Here is a 25808-nt window from a genome sequence, read left to right on the forward strand (position 1 = left end):
TTTAATTACAAATGAAGGTACCTTTTATTGCAAACATTTGAGGACTTTGGCACCTGCAAGGCACAGAATACACTTTCATGAGAGAACAGAGTCGAATGGGTCTGCAAAGGAACTGGGGATAACAATTTCATTTTCACATAGGAAATTCCTTTCACAGAAAGGACAAAGTCTAGCTGCAAACATAAAGGGTAAACAATACATGGAGTCCATGTGTGATCGGCTGTTATCTGCAAGCAGAACCGATGCAAGTGTTCAGTCACCATGAAATCCAACAGCAACCAAAATTATTAGACAGTTTGGCCATTTCAGATTCACTGCTGCTTTTCAAAGGGGAAGGAGAGATGACTGTGAAGACGGGTCAGGGGATCTATATGTACTGTAATAGTGTTCAGCAGAACGCACAAAGTCATGACACGAAGACCCACATGCGCATGAGCTTTTAAGTGCTGTTCATTCAAAGCTTTTCAAACCACCCATGCAAAGAGGAGCATTTAACTACAAGTGGGTTTCCATTTCTAACTGCACTGATATATGCAAATTCTTCATGTTTAGTGTCTACCTCCCCTACTGTTCACACATACACTCTTTCTTGTTTAGATGGAAGAATTGTATGTTGCAACCTTTACATAAAGTTTCTAATACTGTCTCCCGTTAACAGCTTAATACTGACAGCAACACACCATTAACACACACACTTTATAAAACTATATAATAAAGACAAACTTCCAGTTAGACAAATAAACAGTAAACAGACAGATAAAGAAAACGGGAACCTCTAAAGGAAGGTCTATGGAAGACTAGACCCGATCAGCATCAGTATCAGCTGTGTGCAAATGTCTCTAAATCAAGAGCCGCGGCGTCTTGAAATCCCATCAGTCATTTATCCTGCGGGGCGGCACACCCCGGCACTGGGCCCTCTGATTATGATGCTCACATGATTCGGTGGCCACAATCCCAAAAAGTTCATTAGGTTTAGTGTTATTCTGGGAGACAAGACTGGGGCGTTTTCTTAGAGCTGAGGGTGGAAGTAAACAGGAGTGCAGAAACTTTAGTTTTATGTTCTGAGAACCTGCATAGTGAATTCAAGGCACTGAGGGTTTACTTAGGGCAGCAAACACATACATACATAAACACATATTTAAAAACTTTGGTAAGGCAGCTTTTTCTAGATTTTAGTATTTTGGCATTAGAATGGTGCAGATTCTCTTGCTTGTTTTGGATACACACACACATACTAAAATGACCTTAAATGGATAGTTCACCCAAAAAGGAAAAATTCTGTCATCATTTACTCACTATAATGTCGTTCTAAACGACATTTTGACGACAGAAAATGTATGACTTTTTTCCTTATGTGGAACACAAAAGATACATTTAACAGATTGTTTACGCTGCTCTTTTCCATATGATGAAATTAAATGGTAGACAGGGCTGTCAAACTCCTAAAAATATGACAAAAGGCACCATAAAAGTACAACCATCAATCCATAAAGGCTATCGTATGGCTTTGGAAGATTTGAAATATAGACCCTGGTCAGGGTAAACACCATATTGAATATAATAGGACAGTTCACCTAAAATGTTTAATTCTGTTATCATTTACTCCCCCTCATGTCATTCCAAATGTGTATAAATTGCTTTCTTCTGTGGAACACAAAAGATGATATTTTGAAGAATGTTTTCTTCAGAATATCTTCTTTTGAGTTTCACAGAAGGAAGAAAACCATACAGGGTTAAAATGACATGAGGGTGAGTAAATGATGACATAACTATCATTTTTGGATGGACTATACATTTAACACAGATGAAAACAAGGCTGTAAAAGATTGCACTGTCCTAGAGCACACCTAGATCAAACTCAAAACTTTCAAAACTGTTTTATGGACTGTTTTATGGACAGCCTAGTTTTCATTTCTTTCAAAAACTAAAGTAGTAGCGCTATTGGGAATAAGGTCTATAGGACACAAGACTACTTTTATGATGCTTTTGCATTCTTTTTCATCGTAACAGCATGGAAAAATGAAACCAACAGAGTCCTCCGAATTTCTCCTTTTGTGCTCCACAGAGGAAAGAACATCAAGTTTGTAACAAAGTGAGAGTAACTAATCACATGATTTCAGTTTTTCCGTTTACTATCCCTTCAATAATAACATCCTGTAATTCATAATTTGTTCTAGGGCTCTTTTCAATGCTCTCTGCGTTACACCACGAACTCTGGTTCTGCTTCAGTGGTCATGTGGTCTGTGGTCAGATCTTCTCTGTCCAGATCCAGAGAGAAATACTTGCTGGTTCTCTTGATGGGAAACGTGTGCTGGTTATTCCGGATCCCGGCGCACTGATCTGCAAGTCCCTGGTACCCACAGCCGACCGTGTCCGCGACGTCTGGCTCGCAGCCGAACGTATAGCTATGTGCGGTGTCCTGGCAAAGCTCCGCCCACTCCTGACAGCTCCTCTGGAACAGACGAACGTCGTCAAGTGATTGGCTGTGGCGGTCTGTGGAACTCTGGCCCTTCCTGCCCATCGCCGTCTAATTAAACAAAGACAACAAAACCCACGTCAGAACGTAGGGAACTAACAAGCCGCATTAAAACCCAGAAATCACCGACTACACTAACTCTCAACTAACCCTAAAATCTCAGAGAGTGGTTAGCTGTACACTCACATGAATTCACAGATGAGAAACGACAATGCTGTTGGGTGTAGGGTAAGGCTGCCCTAAACAAATACTGTTAAGAGGAAGTGGGGTTACCAGCACTGTTAAAAGAGATTACAGAATTACTCAACAGAAGAATGATACAGCTCAAAATGCAGAGTTGACATCCTCGGTTTAACTTCAGTGGTTGAGAACTTGAGACAGTGTCGTTCAACAGCTGTTATGCATTGAGTGTTTGTGTGTGTATAGTTGCACCTGAGGGAGACATTCAATGCTCTGGCCTCTCATTCTCACTATGGTCTCTGATGAGCTGGATGTGGAAGAACCGACTTCCTTCACCACTAACCCTGAAAAGTACAAACATATACACATACATCATTAACGTAATCATTCTCTCTCATTCCATCATTTGAAGGTTACTGTACTAGTCAGACTAGGGTGCACAGTACCAAAATTAGTAGTTGATACAAACACCACTGCCTTCAAGCCTTTCTCAAGGAAGTAAACACTGCTTGAATTTGTATTCTCAAACTTTTTGAGCAGTGATTTCCTTGGCACTGTATAAATTGCCATGGTTTTGGGGAATTTATCAATGTCCAAAGACATTCCCAGGTCTGGAATCATCATTTAAAAGTGTCCTACATACCAGCATGTCCTTCATTCACCCTGGGAAGTTCCAGGACAGCAAGAATTTGACCGACAAACCGACTTGGCACTGAAAGGTAACAGATTGACTCAATCTACTACAGCTAATGCCTCCAGATGACACAGCTGGTATTTACACACCTGTCAGGAACAGGTGTGGTCGTTACAACCACTAATTCAAAGAAGTGTTCTGTATTCTATTCTTGGCACTGTGGGTAAATCTCACAAAAACATATCCAGGCCACGCATCAGGTGTGTGTTTGTGCGTATATATATATATATATATATATATATATACATATATATATATATATATATATATATATATATATATATATGGTACAACCGTACAACAGGGCTAAAGGCACCGTGGGGGAAAAGGTGCCTTTGATTTTATTTTCCTCTAAACCACTAGATGGCACAAAAACATACCGCAGCACTTTCCAAAACATCCGCTTTTCAAGATGCATGTGGAAATTTGTCTGATCTTTGACGCGATCGTGGACAAAGTTGATTCAGTGCTAATTTGATCTAATATTTGGTGTTTTTTTAAATGTTGTAGATTTAATTAGCAAATGAGAATCAATCAAATTAATATTTTTGAGAGATAAGGTCGACTTAATGGTTTTCAGTTTTGTTCAAGGTAATTAAACAACAAAGGAAGAATATGTAAAAGAATGGTATTTGGGGTAAAAAGCGCCACTGCTGTCAGGGCGAAAGGCACAATAATTAACATGATAATAAATATCTGGCTGAATTTTCCATTTGTTGATATAACATGGTTATATTCAGATGGTAAATATCATATATTAGGATGGGTGTCCACCTTAAAGAAGGGTGTCTACCTTTTTTTATTTATCAAAATAAACAGAAGACTGGCTTAACTTAGCTAAAGTGATTGTTTTGAACAAGTATTAACTTAGACATTATTAAAAACATATTTAAGCTAAAGTATTTGCATAAATACCATGAGCCTTTTCCCACGTGTGTGGCCCAAATTATGTCAAATAAAAGTTCGGAGTGAAAGGCCCACCTTGCCATCTCATATATTTATACGATTTTGAAACAAAATGAACCACTTCTATGATTCATTTTCACACAAAATTCAATACAAACATATATTTTTTTTTTCTGCATTCATACACTTTGGGAATGAATTTTTCTTAAGGTGTGCCTTTAGCCCCATTGTGTGTGTGTGTATATATATATATATATATATATATATACACACACACACAGGTCCTTCTAAAAAAATTAGCATATTGTGATAAAGTTCATTATATTCCATAATGTCATGATAAAAATTAAACTTTCAAATATTTTAGATTCATTGCACAGCAACTGAAATATTTCAGGTCTTTTATTGTTTTAATACTGATGATTTTGGCATACAGCTCATGAAAACCCAAAATTCCTATCTCAAAAAATTAGCATATCATGAAAAGGGTCTCTAAACGAGCTATTAACCTAATCATCTGAATCAACTAATTAACTCTAAACACCTGCAAAAGATTCCTGAGGCTTTTAAAAACTCCCAGCCTGTTTCATTACTCAAAACTGCAATCATGGGTAAGACTGCCGACCTGACTGCTGTCCAGAAGACCATCATTGACACCCTCAAGCAAGAGGGTAAGACACAGAAAGACATTTCTGAACAAATAGGCTGTTCCCAGAGTGCTGTATCAAGGCACCTCAGTGGGAAGTCTGTGGGAAGGAAAAAGTGTGGCAAAAAACGCTGCACAACGAGAAGAGGTGACCGGACCCTGAGGAAGATTGTGGAGAAGGACCGATTCCAGACCTTGGGGGACCTGCGGAAGCAGTGGACTGAGTCTGGAGTAGAAACATCCAGAGCCACCATGCACAGGCGTGTGCAGGAAATGGGCTACAGGTGCCGCATTCCCCAGGTCAAGCCACTTTTGAACCAGAAACAGCGGCAGAAGCGCCTGACCTGGGCTACAGAGAAGCAGCACTGGACTGTTGCTCAGTGGTCCAATGAACTTTTTTCGGATGAAAGCAAATTTTGCATGTCATTCAGAAATCAAGGTGCCAGAGTCCCGAGGAAGACCGGGGAGAAGGAAATGCCAAAATGCCTGAAGTCCAGTGTCAAATACCCACAGTCAGTGATGGTTTGGGGTGCCATGTCAGCTGCTGGTGTTGGTCCACTATGTTTTATCAAGGGCAGGGTCAATGCAGCTAGCTATCAGGAGATTTGGGAGCACTTCATGCTTCCATCAGCTGAAAAGCTTTATGGAGATTTCATTTTTCAGCACGACCTGGCACCTGCTCACAGTGCCAAAACCACTGGTAAATGGTTTACTGACCCTGGTATTACTGTGCTCAATTGGCCTGCCAACTCTCCTGACCTGAACCCCATAGAGAATCTGTGGGATATTGTGAAGAGAAAGTTGAGAGACGCAAGACCCAACACTCTGGATGAGCTTAAGGGCGCTATCGAAGCATCCTGGGCCTCCATAACACCTCAGGAGTGCCACAGGCTGATTGCCTCCATGCCACGCCGCATTGAAGCAGTCATTTCTGCAAAAGGATTCCCGACCAAGTATTGAGTGCATAACTGAAAATAATTATTTGAAGGTTGACTTTTTTTGTATTAAAAACACTTATTTTATTAGTCGGATGAAATATGCTAATTTTTTGAGATAGGAATTTTGGGTTTTCATGAGCTGTATGCCAAAATCATCAGTATTAAAACAATAAAAGACCTGAAATATTTCAGTTGGTGTGCAATGAATCTAAAATATATGAAAGTTTAATTTTTATCATTACATTATGGAAAATAATGAACTTTATCACAATATGCAAATTTTTTGAGAAGGACCTATATATATATATATATATATATATATATATATATATATATATATATATATATATATATATATATATATATATATATATATATATATATTATATATATATGCACATTTGATAAAAATTACAATATTACCAGTAATATAGTAATTTAAACTAACTTTTCCATTGTAATGTTTAGAAATGTTATTTATTCCTATCAAAGTTGAATTTTCAGCATCAGTCTTCAGTGTCCCATGATCCTTCAGAAATCATTCTAATATGCTGATTTAATAATAAGAAGGAATGCTTCTTAAGCACCAGTGTTAAAAACAGTTGAGCTGCTTAATATGTTTGTGGAAATGGATAATTTCTTAGATTAATAGAAAGTTCAAAAGAACAGTGTTAAAACAATGGTTTTGTAACAATGTCAGATTCTTAACGGTCACTTTTTCAAGTTAATGCATCAAGCCTAAACTATTAAAATAACATAACCTGTATGCATACCGGAGCATCCGTTGTTCTGTGCTGACAGCATGTCCTCTGTAATGTGGATACATAGTTCCTGGCTGAGTTCTAAATCATGAAGATCTTCACAAGTTTTTGGATCATCAACCAGCATCTCAATCTCTTAAGAAAAACACAAACAAAGATTTGATTAATGCAGCCACTTAATCATACAGCATTTATTATTGATACCGTTATTACTAATGTAATGAGTCTTTGAGTTGCAATTAACTGGCTGGGAGGAGAGTGTCACATTTAACGGTGTGTCTCCTACCGTCTTCATCCAGGCAGTGCTCCTTGCTGCTGCTCTCGATGCCAGACGTGTGTGTGCTGGCATGACTGGTGTTGGAAGACGAGTGTGTTCGCAGCGGTCGGTGGGGTGTGTTTGTAGGGGTTCGGAAACTATCGGTGTCGACGCCGGATGTGCGGGAGCTGCCGTGACTCGTGGTGGAGTGTCGTGAGAAGGGATTGGGTCGTGACGTGCTGCCAGCACTGCTGCCGCTGGCACGTGAACGCTGCTCCAAATGATCCATGTCCGCCTCCAGAGCATCACTGATATACGACTCCCTGTACTGCTTCTTTTCTGAGAACACACAGTTTAATAATGTCAACCATATACTCCAGGTCCTTTGCAAAACAAAACAATAATAATTTCATGACAAAAAAAATTCATGCTGCTGAGAATGACTTTGTTGATATTCATTATCTCGTGTCACGTGTGTAAAGTCAGTTAATTGCAGTGTTACTCAATTTTATTAATATTTTGAATCAGCATTTATTGTTTTCATGATAATTTTACTTTCATTTTTAGCCATTTCGTTATGTGCGTAATTTTTATTTTTTCATATGAATATTTTATTTCAGTTTTAGCTTTTAAATTGTATTTATTTCCAGTTAATAATTTTAGTTCTTCAACTTAGCTTGCAATAAGCAACTAAGCTTATTTTAGTTTATTGCCAATGCAACATTTCTAATTTACGTTTACTTGAGGTTTTCAACTAGATAAATTATATTTTATATGTACAGTATATGCCAATAAATTATGGTTGCCTTATCTGTCTGTATATCACAGATTGTATGTACATTTCAATTATTAACTTAGAAAAAGTGCCTGTTACCATATTGTGCATATTTGTAAGATACCTTCATTTTCCTCTAGTCGCCGAACTTGTTTCAGGACAGGCTGTAGGTTCATATATAATCTGTGGCTGTTGCTGAGGAGCTGAAGGAGGTGTCGTGAACGCAGAGGACAGCCTGTGTAGTAGATGAGCTTCCTGGCTGAAGGCAAACCATCGGGAAGAATCTCAAACCTCTTCCCCTGTGGAAAGCAAACGGGTCAAAGGTTGATTCAACAGTGACCCTAATGGCACAGAATAATACACTTCACCTTTAAATCATACTAATAAAGTACTGCAATACTGACCACAAACACCAGTTTTCCCACATTGGTCCAGGGAAAATCATATAAGAGTTGCCTGACAGTTCCCACATTCTTAAAAAAATCAAATTGAACAATCACAACAAAAAATGCACAATATAAATATTCCAAAAGAGCAGTATTTTTGCAGTTTGCTGTACAATCTCACTCAGTAAGTGTTCAAACAGCATACCTGGAAAATCTGAATCCCACGTAAGGTCAGTCCCAGAGATAAAGAGGCCTCTAACTCTTTCTTATCCTGACAGAAAGAACATTTTTCATTATGTTCAAAATCGCACTGCATATGCACTTACACAATCTCTCAATAGTTCATCTCTGACCTTGTAGAGGCGGTAATAATGAACAGTCACGTCGTCCAAGAGCGCTGCTTCCTTTATGTACTTCAGCTGGGCCTCTGATGCTGTAAGGGCAAACTGTTCTTTGTGCATGTTTGGAATATGACGGAGAATATAGTCACATCCTCTCTTAGAAATTACCTAGAAAAGAGAGAACCAATATCATAATAAAGCACACCTTTTGACTGATACATTTTCCGGTATGGCTGATAACTGCACTTAGATTTTTAAAAATAATTTTTAGACATTTAAAACGGTATAATATTTTTGATCTGATCAAAATAATAAAAGTAGTATATTAACTAAATAAGATCTATTCGTTTTCCATGACTTAATAAGATTTTAATTTCCATAATATTTAAATACAATCATTTTAAAAAATTGTTACTTGCCAGTGGTTCAGTAACTTTGATTAAAAAAATTTGATTTTGTTGTGTTCCTAAAAAAATAAATTATAGTCTGACTCTGACATGAATCACATAATATTAAAGACATTTAAATGGTCCACTAAACATGTCCTGACTTGTAACAAGAAACCTAAATACCTAAAATTGTTTTGTTTAAGATTTTTGTTTAGCAGTTTAACAAAGAAAGTTAGCCTTATTCTACATACAGGTGGAGCTGGGAAAGCCAGGTTTCTAAAAGCGTGTTGCATTGCTAATGCAAATAAGTGTTTGAAGGTTGAGCACGGAAGCTCATTGGCTACTGATACAGCAAGAAAAAAATCAGCTGTGCCCTATTGATAATGATGTGATTACGAGCAGGTTGAGTTAAATTACCTATTAGCCTGGGCCATCTAGAGTTTCATGACAGAACTTTGCATTCACATATATGTATATAACCAATCAATTGCAGGTGACCTTACCTATAGCATCCCATACGGAACTATTTTTTATTTTTTATAACCAAAATATATTTTAAATATATGCTAAATAGGTGTTTTAACAGTGCAGCTCAACGTAAATATATCTAGTTTCAACCTTCATATACCAAAACATATTTGTAATTGTATTTCAGGGGGAAGAAAATACATTTCCAATCTTACAGTAGCCTATATGTAGGTATATATATATATATATTTTAAATATATTTGGATTTATACAAATATACTGCAGATATGCTCCTAGTTGTCAGCCTTGGCTACAGTGATGTCCCTGAACACGTATAAAAACACAAAAATCCTCAGCACAGTGCTGTCAGCAGTCTCTGTAATCTGCCAGTTCTACAGCACAGTCTATCTCTGACTGCACCATCCTGCAGTGAAGGAGCGCCTCACATAATGTGTGTCCAGATGACAGCATGGCTCAGCAAGCCTGAAGCTAATGCACCCAAGATTCTCTTTAAAAGCTTTCAACTATTTTTAACATAAATCTCCTACATGCACTGATAAATAAAATGTTTACAAAAAGCTCTATTCACTGTTGCTGAAAAATTCAGGGACAACACAGTGCAGCCGATAAACCACACACAGAGGGCGGTCGGAGCGAACACACGTTTAACAAGCTTGATCAGCATAATGATTCATCAGGAAGTAGTTTAATGGGGTGCTGTGCAGACTTACCCAGGAGGGGAAATAAGCTTCCGGCTGAAAATAGGCACCAAAGTGTTTGTTCCGTTTGAAGTTTCCCAGGTCAGCCTGCAGCGCAAATGCAGCCAGAAGGAAATAAGCCTCTTCTCTCTGGATGCACTGAGTCTGCAGTACCTGCTTCCGCAATTGCCAATAGTAATAATACCGTGCCATGCGATCGCTAAAACAGATAGACACATATAGAACATATTCAGTAATATTTCTATAGACATTTTGAATGTACACACTACCGTTTAAAAGTTTGGGGTCAGTACGATTTATGCATTTGAAAGAAGTCTCTTATGTTCACCAGGGCTGCATTTATTTGATTAAAAATACAGTAAAAACAGTAATATTGTGAAGCATTATTACAATAAAATAATTGCTTTCGATTGTAATATATTATAAAATGTAATGTGATGGTAAAGCTGAATTTTCAGCATCATAATTCCAGTCTTCAGTGTCACATAATCCCTCAGAAATCAATCTAATATGCTGATTTGGTGCTAAAGAAACATTTTTTATTATTATCAATGTTGTAATATTTTACATATTGTACCTTAAAGGTACAATATGTACGAATTTTGTAATAAAGTATCCAAAAATCACTTGCACGGTGTGATATATTTCCTGCAGTTGTGTACTTACAATATCCCAAAAGATTTTTAATTTCAGAGAAATTCCAATTTTAAATAATGGCTCGTGCCAGACTCCCTGTTCACTTGTCACCTGTCAATGACGTAATATATGGGTTATCCCTGGTTTCCGCTTGTACTGCCATAGTAACCATGGCGACAGACGTGGACAACAGCGTTACGTCTAGCGGCACGCTCACGCTGTTGTTGTTTCGTTCAAACATTATGGATAATGGCAAGCAGACTTTGGGACAAAAGGAGAACTGAGACGATCAAAATCAGCGTGGCGTTTTCGAGATGCCGAGAGCTCCACGTCCGTGACAAACTTCGACTTGACAGAGCTCTTGTATGTACTTTATTAGACAGGTGACCAAAAATGAATCAATGTTATATAGTTCAACATAATGAAATGTTAGAATATGATCTTTATGTTATTATAATGTTGATGTAGCTTACTGCTAGTCTCATACAGCCAACAAACTAACACATAGATAGTGTTATAACATTATAACTTTCAACACCCTCAAATGCGGTTTAGTGTGATAGTGTAGACCAAGTGAAACAGCGCTGCGTTACCTCACAAGTTTCATTCGTCTACTAGACTGACTTGTGTGAGTATTAATACAGCACTTGCGGGTAGTTTGGTAGAATGAATTTTCCTTATTCCTTTTTTTCCACGGGACTCGCGTGTGGCACTGATATCTGTCTCTTATTAGCAAACCCGCCCTGCTTCATACTACAGTCATGTTAAAAACATTAATGTATTCACTCATCCATAAACATTATTAAATCCATCCGCTTGACGACAATTTCCATAATTCCGCTGGAATACTGCGTCATCAACCTACGCCTTTGTAAGAGGTTAGCGGCGAAAAAAAAACATATTCTTGGGTGGTGGGTGGTGATGGCGCAGTGGATAAGACACATGCCTTAGGTGTGAGAGACCCGGGTTCGAATCCACTGTGAGACACCAATGTGTCCCTGAGCAAGACACTTAACCCCTAATTGCTCCAGAGGTGTGTGACCTCTGACATACATAGCAATTGTAAGTCATTTTGGATAAAAGTGTCAGCTAAATGAAATTAATAAATGTCAAATGTTCTTTGATGAATAGAAAGTTTAAAAGAATATATTTGAAATAGAATTTTTGTAACAATGTATTTGCTGTCACTTTTGATCAATGCAATGCTTGCTTGATGAATAAAAGAACTAAAAGAATCTTACTGACCCCAAACATTTGAACAGTAGTGTAGATGGTGCAGATTTCTCACCTGATAAGTCTTCCGTTTTCAACATAATACTGTGCTCTGAAGTGAACAATCATTGGAGGTCCAAACTGGTCAATTCCCTGCAGTTTGTAAGAATTCTGTCAAAGTGTGCAACAACAATAAAAAAAAAATTCCCCAAGAAAATCAAACTCTGTTTGCATGATACCTTGCTGGCTTCCCGTTTCCACTCTTTTGGACAATATTTTGACAGTTTCTGTCCCAGTTCCATATATATGTGTTCATTATCTAGGAGAAAAAGCACACTTAAAATACACAGAAACGCACAACCATTTAGGTCTTTAATGTTAGTGTATATATGTAATTGATAATGTGGGAAAATTACAAACAGCATCCAGTAATTAATTACAGCAAAACAAACCCAGACAGGGTGATCATGACCCCAATGCAAAGCAAAAAAACGCAATAATAAAATTGGCAGACCATATATTATCCCAAAAAATTATTAATTAAAGGAATAAATGGACTAAAAACCTTGTTATTTCAGTTGGAATGATTTTATCATGAGAATAAAGACGCAACACAGAGTGATACAACAGACCTGAAAACTAAAGGATGGCAATATCAGAAATCTTTGACCTTGTAGGGACATCTTTTGGTTCCCATGAGGAAAAAGCTTATAAATCATAAGTGTGTGTGTGTGTGTGTGTGTGTGTGTGTGTGTGTGTGTGTGTGTGTGTGTGTGTGTGTGTGTGTGTGTGTGTGTGTGTGTGTGTGTGTGTGTCTTACTCTGAATAACACTGAGGCCAAACAGATGACAGTCCTTCAATCTAAGCAGATCACAGACCTGCACCAACAACTCCTGACACACAGTCTTAACCTGAGAGAGAAGAACAGAGAAAGTATGAGAGATCACCTGTATTACAGAGAAAGAAAGGATATAATGCGTGTTTTTCAGCGGCGGAAGAGGTTTCACTTTTCAATGGAATTTTGTTTAAATTATTTTGATATCTGCAATAGTACTCAAAAAACCATGAAATTTACTCAAAAAATAGAGCTGTATTTTTACAATATTTAATAGTGATCAGGAAGAGCACAGGATTCTCCTTGCGGGATGCAACATCGGTGCGGGACCCTAATGTTTAGAGCATGTTGTCCATCAAAAACAATCTTTGTATACGATTCAAATAGATAAAGATAATTGTAATTGGCACATTTTTTATGAAATCATGGGAGAAGCTGTGCTTTGCGTGCAATCGCCCCTGGTATGTGTGTCATTGAGTGCATGGAGTTGTACTTACACTGACTATTACGTTGAGTGTTTCATCATTCGGGAGGAACACACACACACACCGGCGGTCCTGCATCGTCTTGTTATTGTGGAAAGTCAGTTTGCTCATGTTTGAGAGGCTGCAGCCTGTAGATTCGTGCCCCTCACTGGAGCTCCACCCCTGAGCACCTCCCAGTCACAATGGGATCAGATCATTTAGACACACACACACACACACAAAAAAAAACATGCACACACTCACACGCACGATCCTGCGACCAGAGAACTTAAACCTCACAACTGTTTCAAACCAACAGTTTCTTCTGCATCAACACACAGTCACACCACACAAACACACAGCAGATCCACTGTCAGACTCTGAAAAAGATAGAAAGACAAAAATAAATGATTTTAGTACAACTAGAAACATCATGCATACTGGCAGGCAGCTCTCCAAATATTTCACTGAAACATTACACAGCTATAATTTACTGGATCTTGAAGGGAACACAAGAGACGAGATAAATCTTTTTATCCACAAAACGGAAAACAAGGAGAGCTGTTTTTGATAGTGATGGACAGTTGTGTGTACGTTCCACACGAAAAAAACTCACATTCTGTACTCTGCATTTATGTCTGAGTAGAAAATATGGCGCACTACAAATTTGTCACTTCTTTCAGTCATTTTATTGCTCATTTTGAGCATTACAGCACCTTTTGTCAAGTATAATGTACTGTCAGCTGGTCATAAAGCTTATATAAACATTAAAGTTACTGTCCACGATAACTAGGCTACATTATCCCTCTTATTACATGGCTGCTTATCAATAAACGCACAGACATGTAATATTGATAAGTGTTGAAATTATTTCATTTTCTCTTTTTGTAGATTAGACAGTCCATAAAGATTAAAAACATTCATAACAACATGGCAAACGATATTCAATATTATTGATCTGAGAGCACTGAGACTATTTGACAAGAACTGAACTGGATAATGGCATCACTGTTTTCTGCAGAATTTCTTTATAGCAGAATTGAACTAATTTAATAATTGATGATCTTTACAATGGAACTGCAAAACAATGAACTGACTTAAACCATGTTTGCATTATTGAATCATTATTTGTCTGTTGATCACAGTAAAAGCTTCTTTGAAACAATCTGTATTGTATGAAGCGCTGTAAAATAAAGGTGACTTGACAAACACAAATACAATATTAATTTAGCAGCCTAAATATTGTTATTCATTTTCAGGCCAAGTTACTTTTTTCTATCTACAGACTAGTTATCCGTTTAAGTTCTCACAAGATGTCACAAACTTTAACTCATGTTAGGATTCGACAACTCTCTCAGTGATTTTAGATATTTGGGACATAAATTCTGCCTACACACAGACATGAAACACTGAAAGACTGTCATCTCACTATCTCTGTCTCCATCAGTATCTGTGATATGAGCACATCTCAAATTACTACAAATATGCCATATCAAATTTAAAGGAATATTACATGTTGTTATTTTCAAACATATTTCCTTAGTGTATATGTAGAAAATATACTTACTATGATCAAGTTGACATATGTTTGAATGTAAGCTTAATATATCAAGAATGGATTGCCTTAAACGTCACTATCTATTAAATAGGCCAAAAAATAAAAATCATCTTAATGGAAGTCAGTTTAGTCTTACAGCAGAATAAATTAACATCATTACATCAGACGTGGATTTAAATTATTTCCTTTAACGTTTTGGTTTTTCCAAAAGTATGCTGGTATATTGCTCCACTAATTGATATTAAATTATTCTTTGTAGCTTGTGGAACTGCATACACCGCTATGACATGTTCTCAGCTCTCTTGGTTGGACTTTATTAAAGATTTTTCTGTTGTAATAATAAAATTTTAAAAAAGTAGTATATTTTGAAAAAATCAGGCAAAATGGAGTAGCGAGAAGACTTTGCATGAGAGAGAGACAGAGAGAAAAGGAAAATGTGCAGCAGTCAGGAGAATTCCACCCAACATCTGTTTCTCATTCCAACAATAGAGGCCTTTGATTCTCTCACACACACACACACACACACACACACACACACACTCTCTGCTGCACTTACTTCAGATGTGTAATGTTCATATGCATACATCGGATGACAATGACGTGGATTTTGGCTTTTCATATAATGGTTAGGAGTTCAGACTTTAACAGGTTTCATGCCCTAATAGTTGAAGCCAAGCAGGCAAACGGCTCAATTATGGCCATAAAATCATGTAATGTATGACGTGACTGATTAAAGTTGCATTTTGAGGCCATTTTAATCTGGCATTAGTGAGTAGGATTAAAACAGAATGGAAGAGAGGATTGCATGAATCCACAATTTGTCAGGATGTGTGACGTTATGCGTGACGTTGTGTGCTGCATTTCTTTGCTGAAAGGAAGGAGAAACTTCCTGGATCTTTTTTTTTAGACTAATAAAACCCACATATAAAGGTTCCCGTCACAGACTGTTATAATTTGCTACAGTATTAAGGTCTATGTTACGCCTGTCATCCCTGTCATCCTGCTGTAACAGCTCGTTTTGCCTCAAGGGATCAAAACTTACCTTATCTTAAAAAGACGACTGCTGAAGTGCTGGGGTTTAGCATTTACAAGCAGTCTTATCATCCACTGCGCCTTTACCTCTTGGAAAGGAAACATTTAGAACCAATGCAGACAGAAAACCTTTCTAGCAAAGTGGAGGAAAATGTACTAAGAAAGATCTAGCAAAAAACAAAGCAACTAAGCAAGCCTGGAAGAATGGTAAGGAAATGCCACCGATAGGTGGAATCCGCATGTCCAGACCTGCTCAGACGCTGTTGGTCCACAGTTATTTCCCAGACACATTCCCCTTTTCACATGCACTGAACTGTTTCTTCATGTCACAGTAGAAGACACAACCAGAGGAGTAGTTGGACTTGCATCATCTGAATCTGTACACCTGTTATTAAATTCATTGTATAAATATCATTGAGGAAACCAGATATGTTCTCCTTAAACGTAACACAAAAGATACAGAAAGCCTTTGGCAAGGGAGGGTTTCAAAATCACAGTCCAAAATAATAAAACGATTAAAAAAAATGAATCTGGAGTCGGTCTATTAAACAGGTGTACACAGTCCAACTTGTGGTCATTTGATACACTATACACAACTATGATACAGCTAAACTGTTATTACTTACAGGGGGAATTCAGGTTGATAATTTGGGACACTTTTTGCCATTGGGAATGTTTAAAATATGCAATATGTTTTGCAATAATCCAGCTGTAATCCTCTTTTAAATTAAATTTAGGGCAAATAAAATAAAATAAAAGTAAAATGGACCGAAATTAATCATGAGTCTTGTCATTTTTAAGGTGATAATTAAAAATATTGTGTATATTTTATTAAGAAAATTGTGGTTCAGTGTTTTATACTGAAAATATTGAGAACATTTTACTAATAAAACCAAGATATACGTTTTCCTAATTTTTTTTAAGGAAACATACACAGTTTCGAGGCTTGAATTCAGGAACTGATAAAGCGGATAAAATCAAGGAAAAAAGGCTACCTATTTATTTTAAGAAAATGACCTAAATTATTTTATTTGTCTTATTTAGACACCATTGTTTTTTGAGTAAAGGGAAACATCTGTTAATGTTTAATGTTCAGTTATGCTTGACATTTTGAAAGTTTCTATTATGTTAAAGTTTGGATCATTACCGTTGTGCAGAAGAGTAGGGCTTATGGTTAGGTTGTGAATAAGAGCAATAACTTTGCTAATGATAGTGCAGTATCAAGTTTGTTGCTGTGCTATCAGCAGTCTTTTAATAATACAATATAACTCAAAGTCAAACATAAACAGGTCATCTCCATTCACATGAATTAAAACAATTTTGAGAGAAAAAAATACTTAAAATAAAAAAGCAGATTTCACTAAAAATATTAAATTCTTCATGTCATAGACTAAATAAATTAGGGGATTTTACATCACTCATTCAAGTAGATTCCTAAAAGAAATCAAGCCTTAACTACTCATTTTTTTAAGAAAACAGCAGTAACATTTTTTACAGTGCATACGTAACCATTAGATCTTTGTCTAGATCAACCATGGATGGAGTAAACACATAGATGACTTTCAATATGACCTAATTTCAAGTTAAACCATTTTAAACCACACCTCTCAGAATAATTACTGAAAAAAGATCAGAGTGATTTTGTGTGTGTGTGTGTGTGTGTGTGTGTGTGTATTAAGATGCTATAGAAGACAAAATAAAAGACATTCTTAGTCCTCGTAAACATCTCAATCCATGTTATGTACAGTACCGTTCAAAAGTTGTTTTTGTTTGTTACAGAAAGTTTCTATTTTAAATGAATGTTGTTTTGAACTCTCTATTCATCAAATAATCCTGACAAAATGTATCTCGGTTTCCACAAAAATAAAAGCCACAAAACTGTTTTCAAAGTTGATAATATTGTTTTATTATTCAGCATATTAGAATGATTTCTGAAGGATCTTGTGAAACTCACTGGAGGAGAATGGGTGCTAAAAAAAAATCATCTCAATAACAAATTACCTATTAAAAGATTTAGAAGATCATATACAAAAGCTTTATGGCTTCAGGTTGTTTTTAAGCCATCCACACACTGCGGCGCTCTGTGATAAAGTGATTCTAAGTATGTGGTAATCAGATTACTTTGACATAAAAACATCTTTAAAAGTTAAAAAGTTAATGATGTATCATTCCAGACTGTTAAACAAAGCTGCGGGCTGAATCTGGATATTAGGCACCAAAACAGTACCTTAAAGCAAGACACTGAACCTAAAGTATTATATCATATTTTTATACAGCCTAAATATTATGTATAACCATTTTTCAACAGATATTAATTCTATTCAAGCTCATTAATAATATTAAAAGAGTCTTTACACAGAGACTAATGTTACAGTACCTCCATACATTCAATAAAGCTTTTAGACGACAAACTCTGACACAAGGATGATGTTAACACAGCTGTTGGAGAGGCAAGGCAACACAAAGAACTACATACACACCACATTAAAAGGACTAGGACGCTGCACATGCAATAACAACAAACCTACAAACAATAGCAGTGTCAGCTTAACCCATCCAAGCGAGCCGGGAAACTAATCCATCTTAACCATTCCTACACTGCAACTGAGACAGCCAATCAAAGTGCATGCTTTTTTAAAAATGTTAAAGAGCTACAAAAAAAAGGAGGGAAAAAAACATAACAGGTCAGGTGGGAGATACAGTTTCTTCAATCACACAGCATGTTCATGAAGACTGAGATCATGAGGATCAATCTTGACAACCTTTTTTAGGAGAAAGAAAAAACATTAACCTGGATTTTAATGTCTTTCTCAACAGAACTATTTAGGTGCCCTATCTAGATTCAACCTGGCCGCAAGCTTTATGTTCAGGGCCATAACCACTATAGACAATTAAGGGGGACAGGTCCCACCAATAATTAGAAATGCCCAAATTGTTCACAGAAGACGAGTGCGATTTCCAACACAACGTTTTATGCTCTATGATCTTCCAGCGCTGTTTCAGCTGTGCCTGTGTGCTCCTCTTCTATGGCTTATGGTAAATTAAGACCTGTCAATCTGAGCTCCTGAGGGGGCAGTTGCATAAACTGCTTATACCTGTAGTCTTAAAAGTTAGTCACCTAATTTTTTCCTTCAAGACTGGTGCTTACTTTAATCGGTCTCATTTGAATCAGAAAAGTAAGACGGGTTACCTCTTGACTAATTTCTAGCGGTCAAATTAGTTCTTAAGGAACAGTCTTAACGTAGTGGCTAAGTTTATGCAACAGGCCCTGCAGATCACGCTCCAGCTGTGAAACAGTGTCTGATTGGCCTCTACTCTCTACACATCGTCCCTCACTATACACAACCATGAGTTTCCATTGGTTAAACTTTTAAATGACATTGGAAAACAATGCGTCACGATCCCGGAAGTCCTATAGCTTTAGCTAAGCAGCATATCATGTCACTCCATTGTCTTATGTTGTGTTTGGTCTCATTTGAGACCAGGTGCTCTAAATAAAGATGTGTGATCTACTATGGTTTACTAATGTTTCGAAGTTACAAACCAAAATGTGCCACAAAAAAAAATGTACATGTGTGGTGGCAGTGCTTTTTCATTGGAATACTTACTTGGTAAAGTTTGGTTTCTGACTGAAACGGCCTATGCTTATTGTATTCTGCTAGTTGAGAACTTTTCAACAATTTATGACAAATCTATCTGTAATGTATGATTTACAGATCACATTTTCAGGTAAAGCAGTTATTTTTTCACGCTATGAAAATAGAGCGCTTCTAATATATCTGCAAATTGTTGTTAGGTGATGGTCCTATTCCCTATATTCACTGTAACGCCAAGCTTCTAAGCTTTAAAATGTAAATGGTTGTTGAGTAAAGACTAGAGAACTTATTAGCGTCCCCCACTTCGGATTTAAGAGGTTACGGTTAAAGGGTAACTAAACACTAAAACAACTTTTTTTAGTTAATGATCTGTAAGAATTGAGCTTCATAAATGCTGTTCATTGATTAGAGTACATTGTTTGACATTTGGGTTTAAAGTGTTTTAAAGGGATAGTTCACCCAAAAATGAAAATTCTGTCAGCATTTACTCACCCTCATGTAGTTCCAACCTCGTAAGACCTTCGATTAATCTTCGGAACATGAATTAAGATATTTTTGATGAAATCTGAGAGCTGGATCACTTCTCCATACTAGACCATAGGCTTCTTTGGGGATTGAAACTTGCCGGCCTCCAAAAGTTAATAAAGACATCGTTAAAATAGTCCAAGTGACTACAGTGGCTCAATCTTAAGTTTATCAAACGACGAGAACACTTTTTGTGCGCAAAAAAACAAAAATAACGACTTTATTTCAACTATTCATTTCCTTCTCTGTGGGCCTCGAGTCAGTTCACTAGTTTAACAGCGTAAGCTTCTGTTGTTGTACGTCACACGCATCACCCACATGGACAGCGTCGGCCAATACTGAGCATACGTGTGACGTAGCTCTACGCAATTACACTAGTTTAACTGACTAGAGGCCCAAAGAGAAGGAAATGAATAGTTGAAATAAAGTCGTTATTTATGTTTGTTTTGCGCACAAAAAGTATTCTCGTCACTTGATAAACTTAATATTGAGCCACTCTAGTCACTTGGACTATTTTAACGATGTCTTTAATAACTTTCAGGGCCTGAATTTCGTTTTGGAAAATAGGGGGGAAGTCCCCCTTTAGGTCATTCTTATGGGGGGGATTTTTTTAATTTGAGGTGGGAGGTTTTTTTAGACAATTTAAAAAAAAATACGTTTAGCTAAATGTTTGCTCACTCATTGTATGTGTGTTTTTACAATGGGGTCATTTTTTTTAGTTTACACAACAAAAGGAAGCTTGATTTCAATCTTTGAATTACATTGAAAAAAGTAGCACGAATAAATAGATGAAATAAAGAGAAAAGTCTAACACTAGTATTCAGAAATGCTAGAAACGGAAAAAATAACACGGAATAGTCTTTTAGTCCTGTATAATTTGAATACATAGGCTATTAATCCTGATTCCTTAAGATTAATGCTATCTTTTGTTGTTTTATATACAATAATGACAGACACATTTTAGGCTACTCTCACTTTAAGAGCTAGTGCACGGATCCACGTTCACATGTTGCGTGTAAAGCGCAGTCCGCGCCACTTTCTCCTCTTTTAAAAAGGGCTCCCTGTTGCTTAGCAATCATGAGCCATGTTCTCCATGAAGACGAAGACGTTTCAGCAAAGGATGAACGCACAAAAGACGTAACGTGAACGGCCCATACTGTTTTCATTATAGTGTCACATGCATTTTCTTTTTGTATAATTTTTTTAAGAAATAACCGATTGTGTTTGAGAGGATACTCCCCAAGACTGGAATTAAGACAATGTTGTGTGCTTTTGACCGTTAAAGCGCTATAATTAGCGAAAAAGAACTCAGTTTTGTTACTCACGAGCTGTTTGTTATGCGGTTTAAAATCGCTTGAATGTTTAAATAGCTAAGACTTAAAAAGACGCACAAATTATAAACAATAGTGACGATGCAATGGCCCGATTGTGCAAGTGACATTTCCATCAAATGTCCCGACTCCTGAAACGCGAGAGTCTAGAATCACCGCCTGCAGTGCAGCGCGATTGGCTCGCCTTGTGCAACCTATTTTGAGAGACAGAGAAGACGCGGCATTGGCAGAATCACTCACGCTGTTTGTGAAATTACGTCTCGCATAAAGTTTTAAAATGACTGATTTGATCTTATAATCTGTTAGGTTAAATTTACTCATAGGCCTACATGCTAGATTGAATGAATGTTTGCGGGAATTTCCCGCATTATAAACGCAAGACCTGCGGGAATGATTAAAATGATGCGCAATACCCGCAATCCCGCACCGAAATTCGAGCCCTGACTTTGATGCCGGCAAGTTTCAATCCCTCAAGAAGCCTATGGACTAGTATGGAGGAGTGATCCAGCTCTCAGATTTCATCAAAAATATCTTAATTCGTGTTCCGAAGATGAACGAAGGTCTTACGGGGTTGGAACAACATGAGGGTGAGTAAATACTGACAGAATTTTCATTTTTGGATGAACTATCCCTTTAATTCTACAATATATGGTGTAAAACGTCTGAGTGCTGCCCTCTTCAGGTTGAACGGTGGCTACTGCAGTTGAATTTTCCTATTGGAAGTTGTGGTACCCTCTGACATCAGAGGGTCCCAGCTAACCACGCCCTCGCCTACAGAGAGATGCATCTCAGGTGCACTTTGATGCTTTTCCAGCATTTTTCAAATATTGCCAGTGGGTGGAGTCAGGCTCTGACCAGGGGTTTAGTTACCCTTCAACGATTGATCAGTTAATTGATGTTTCATTTTAACAACGATGGATTATGGGAATTTATGTAGGCCTACATTGACATCCCTATTCCCTAGTCTATATAGTTTCAGTTTGCTGGTATATTTTTTTATTTAGGCCTATTTATTTTGTTTGTGTTCAGACCTCTGAGTTTTCATTCGATGTCAAGGCTCCTTGTCCGTCGACCTGATTATGTTTCTGATATTTCAGTGTTTCAGTTTGCTGTATATTTATTTAATTTGTTTATCATTTATATTTATGTCCTACATTTGGAAAATATTTTCAATAAATTACGTTTTTAATGCGGTTAATTATATTATAGGTTATTTATTTTGTGTACGTTCTGATTCCAGAAATGTTTGCCGGTGTCACTGCTTTATGCACACACTGGAGCGCTTAATATACATTTTAAATACTCATTATGGTTTAGTATTTCTCCCCCGACTAATCAACTAATGGCTTAAATGAACGACTAACAGTCGACTAGGAAAATCTTTAGAAAGAGCAAGCCCTGTCATTTACATGATTCATGTAATTCATAACTGAATGTGACAAGACAAGGAATCTATGTTTGCTGACTATGTTTGCCTTTTCAACATAGACATAAAAATAAGAGTAAATGTGTGCATATTTTAAAATAAAACATTATCTGCAAACAGTTTAAATTAATTACTTCATAATTAGACCTATAGAACTTAATTTACCGTTCTTATTTCATTTTCTCTATTCCTTTAAATTCCTTTTAATCCTTTTAATTCCATTAAATGAAAAGACCAATTATTTTTGTTGATATTCTTCTCTTCTATTTAGACGTATATCCGAGTGAAACGGCTTCTCAAACAAGAAAAAAAAAATGTAGGGCCAGACTTGATTTTGTCCATGGGGAACTAACTGGATTGTTGGGTCAGAATGCTATTGCTGCGACATCATGTGATTGACAGGTTGTCCCACCCTCGTGCCAGTAAACACCTCATCAGTGAAGAGATGAGATGTCACTGCAAGAGGAGGCCAAGTTATTTTGTTCAATTATGATTTGTAATCATCCATTTTGATTTCATGGTGACTAAGTATTTTAGTGACATTTCCAAGTCAACATAATCAGATAAACGTTACTCCAGAATCACGTAATCACACAGCGGTTTGCACACAACAGACAAGTTACACCAGAGAAGGCAGAGGAATTTTTACTCTCTGAGGAGAATTCTTTTTTTGAACATCTATTCTAGCTGCCTTCTGGCAAATACGACGAACACACCCACAAACACACACACAAATGAAGGGCAGCTCAGCAAAGAAAACATCCTGAGGTTAAAAAAAAGGAAAGGAAAAGAAACAAAGGAGAGCAGAAAATGCTTCCTGTCACCAAACCACCACAAACAAACAAGGCAGATTTAACATTATGCCCGGCAAAACTAGACCTCATTATTCTTCAGGGCACGGCATTAGAACACACACAGGATGTGACTACAGACCGACTCAGACAAACTCGCATCTAACTAAACACAGACACTGATGAATCTTAAATGACGAAAGTTGATTTGACACGTTTGGCTGGCAGGATGGAATCCTACTCTGGGTAAAATCACAAACAATCTGAGATTCAAATGACAATATGATCATAACTTGAGTGAATTATGAGTGATCATTGAATACTCATACCGTTTTAGTCCAGAGATTAAGAAAGCAAAACTAAACTGTAGGCCAAGTCAAATATACAACTGATCATCAGCTCAAAATTTATTTAATCTCTCAATGAGTTATTGTCAAGGGGCCAATGGAAACGACCCCTCTGGTGTTAAACAGAATGATTGCCGTTTTAGAGGCCTACACTTCAACCCTTTTACCAACCCATCAATGTGTAAAGCGCATTAAAGATTTTCAGTGCTTATAGAAAATCACTGTATCACAAGAGAGGTTAAACGTGAGACCCTTAAATGCCGGTCGGTGTAGAGTTGCACTGGGCTAATATTAAACCCGCCCTGACCGCAAAGAGGAAATTGTGAACATTCCTGAATCCAGAAGAGACGAGGAGAGTGAGAGGAAAAATAAGAATTAACTTTTCCTATTCATGTCCTATTGTGATACATTTAACCTGCATGTTCTGTTGAGACTGAGATCACTTCCTGATTGTTCGGGGTCCCCATGTTGTACATGTAAAATTATAACAATTAAGTGATTGCTAACCAGCATAGTAACCCTTCTATTTATTTTGGGGTCAATTTTAACACACCGTTGAAAAGTACAATAAATAATAAAATTTAAAAAAAAAATTTAAAAATGACCTCTTCCAAAGTACACCAATCACACAAAAAAAATGTCTTCATGTATTCATGTTTAATGTGTGAAATTTTTGAAATCCCAAACTCAAATAATATGTTTAAGACATTTTCTGAAACATAATGTTCTCGCAAAATTCGATATCAATAGCCATATTTTAATATTAAGAATGTTTCTGAGAAATAAAACATTTATCTGGGTCTCAGATCCCATACAGAAGTAGGAATGCCTGTGATGCTGGGCAGCACACCAGGTTGAGAGACACAGCCAAAGGTTCTTATTACAGCAGACCTTAACTTGGCCACACTCCACATTAAAGCGTTGGGCTAACTGGGTGCTATAAACCAACCCAAGTACCAACACATTACTCCAAAAATAGCCAGTGGACGCCATATTATGGTCTAGAAGTAGATTGATTTAAACATTAGAAAGCCCTTACAAAAATTACCATGGTAATAGTTTGCCTCAAAATACTACAATCAATATCAACTACCATAGTGAAACAATGCTTTTAGAATCGTATCACTTTGTTATGAAACATCTCAGAATGCGGTGGCCAAGTAACTACAATTTTACTATAGAAACATTAACTGTAGTAGCTGGCTTCTTGGTGTAAACTATGGTTCGTTACCATGGTAAATATACAAAGAAGAGTGCAAACACACTGCTGTGTTTTGGTCAAGCTCCATCGAATCTAGAGCGTGCGCACGCGTATGTGTGTGTGTGTGTGTGTGTGTGTGTGTGCGTGATTTTGCGGGCCAGCAGTGCCACGTAGAATAAGTTATTTGGGAAATGCAAGGAGACTAAACCCTATGTACATCCGGACCGCCATACAGATGAAATAATAAAGTTAAAATAACAAAACTCACCTTTTTGGTGGCGATAGTTCTGCGTATTCCCAAAGTATTCCCAAACACACCTTCTTCCATGTAACTCTTGATTCCTCTTCTGCGCTCGCCAGTCTAGCACATAATCCTGAGCTGCGAACTCAACCCCATCGGGCTCCCCAACACTCACAAATCACTATACATGTGGAGGGAATTTCCCAACCGTGTGTAGGAGGGGTGACAAACACAAAAGGAATCGGCCGGAAACGCGTATGTTACACGGCGTCTCTTTCCCTCAATTTTTAAAAGCAACGCAGCGGTTGTGAAATCTTTGTGCGGTCGAGGTGTTTACATTTAACCAATCAAGTACGAAAGACCACCCCTCTGCAGCTGACGTTGGTAGCGTCCACGGCTGCTAACATACCTTTCCCTCAGCCTGCAGTAGAACCGACGAATCCTGATACTAGCGAGGGCTTAAATTATGAATATTAATGATGTCCTGTAGACGTTGCTTAGTAACCCTCCCGGAGCGTCCAGTAACTTATTCAAGTTAATATTAATGAACCAAGCCTTCTCTATGAAAAGATTTGTGTTGTGATTAATATTCATGAACTAGTCTTCAATGCAGTAGAATTGGTTCATTCGACGCGTGCTGAGAATATGGCCAGTTGCATAAAACTGTCAAGAACTAGT

General features: G+C 37.3%; 1 protein-coding gene across 3 annotated transcripts; it reads right to left on the reverse strand.

Moving 5' to 3' along the window:
* Positions 1 to 25548, reverse strand: frmd6 (FERM domain containing 6). 3 transcript variants are annotated; one of them, XR_013205920.1, is made up of 15 exons: positions 25158 to 25315; positions 13116 to 13462; positions 12604 to 12694; positions 12023 to 12102; positions 11860 to 11936; positions 9948 to 10134; positions 8372 to 8527; positions 8224 to 8289; positions 8037 to 8105; positions 7757 to 7931; positions 6888 to 7196; positions 6614 to 6736; positions 2909 to 3000; positions 2663 to 2754; positions 1 to 2527 (listed from the first exon to the last, which is right to left on the reverse strand). XR_013205920.1 is itself a non-coding variant. In XM_077236482.1 (15 exons), the coding sequence occupies exons 2-15, from the start codon at positions 13212 to 13214 to the stop codon at positions 2472 to 2474; spliced, it is 1644 nt and encodes a 547-aa protein (XP_077092597.1). In that variant the 5' UTR covers positions 13215 to 13462; positions 25158 to 25548; the 3' UTR covers positions 1 to 2471. The 3 variants fall into 3 exon arrangements, 2 of the variants coding, with proteins under 2 accessions (XP_077092597.1, XP_077092596.1); XM_077236482.1 differs by having other exon boundaries at positions 2663 to 2726; positions 25158 to 25548; XM_077236481.1 differs by lacking the exon at positions 2663 to 2754 and having other exon boundaries at positions 25158 to 25548.
* Positions 25549 to 25808: the final 260 nt, after the last annotated feature.

This window comes from Siphateles boraxobius, unplaced genomic scaffold (assembly GCF_051911475.1).
Source record: "Siphateles boraxobius isolate OS27281-9 unplaced genomic scaffold, OSU_SipBor_1 20, whole genome shotgun sequence".
Taxonomy (NCBI): Eukaryota; Metazoa; Chordata; class Actinopteri; order Cypriniformes; family Leuciscidae; genus Siphateles; species Siphateles boraxobius.

Coding starts and splice junctions, on each gene's coding strand:
- frmd6 (XM_077236481.1), bottom strand. CDS start 13,214: ATGAGCAAACTGACTTTCCACAATAACAAGACGATGCAGGACCGCCGG. Junction 8,528..9,947: donor AAGCTTATTTCCCCTCCTGG/GTAAGTCTGCAC, acceptor TCTCTTTTCTAG/GTAATTTCTAAGAGAGGATG. Junction 2,528..2,908: donor GCATTGAATGTCTCCCTCAG/GTGCAACTATAC, acceptor TTGTTTAATTAG/ACGGCGATGGGCAGGAAGGG.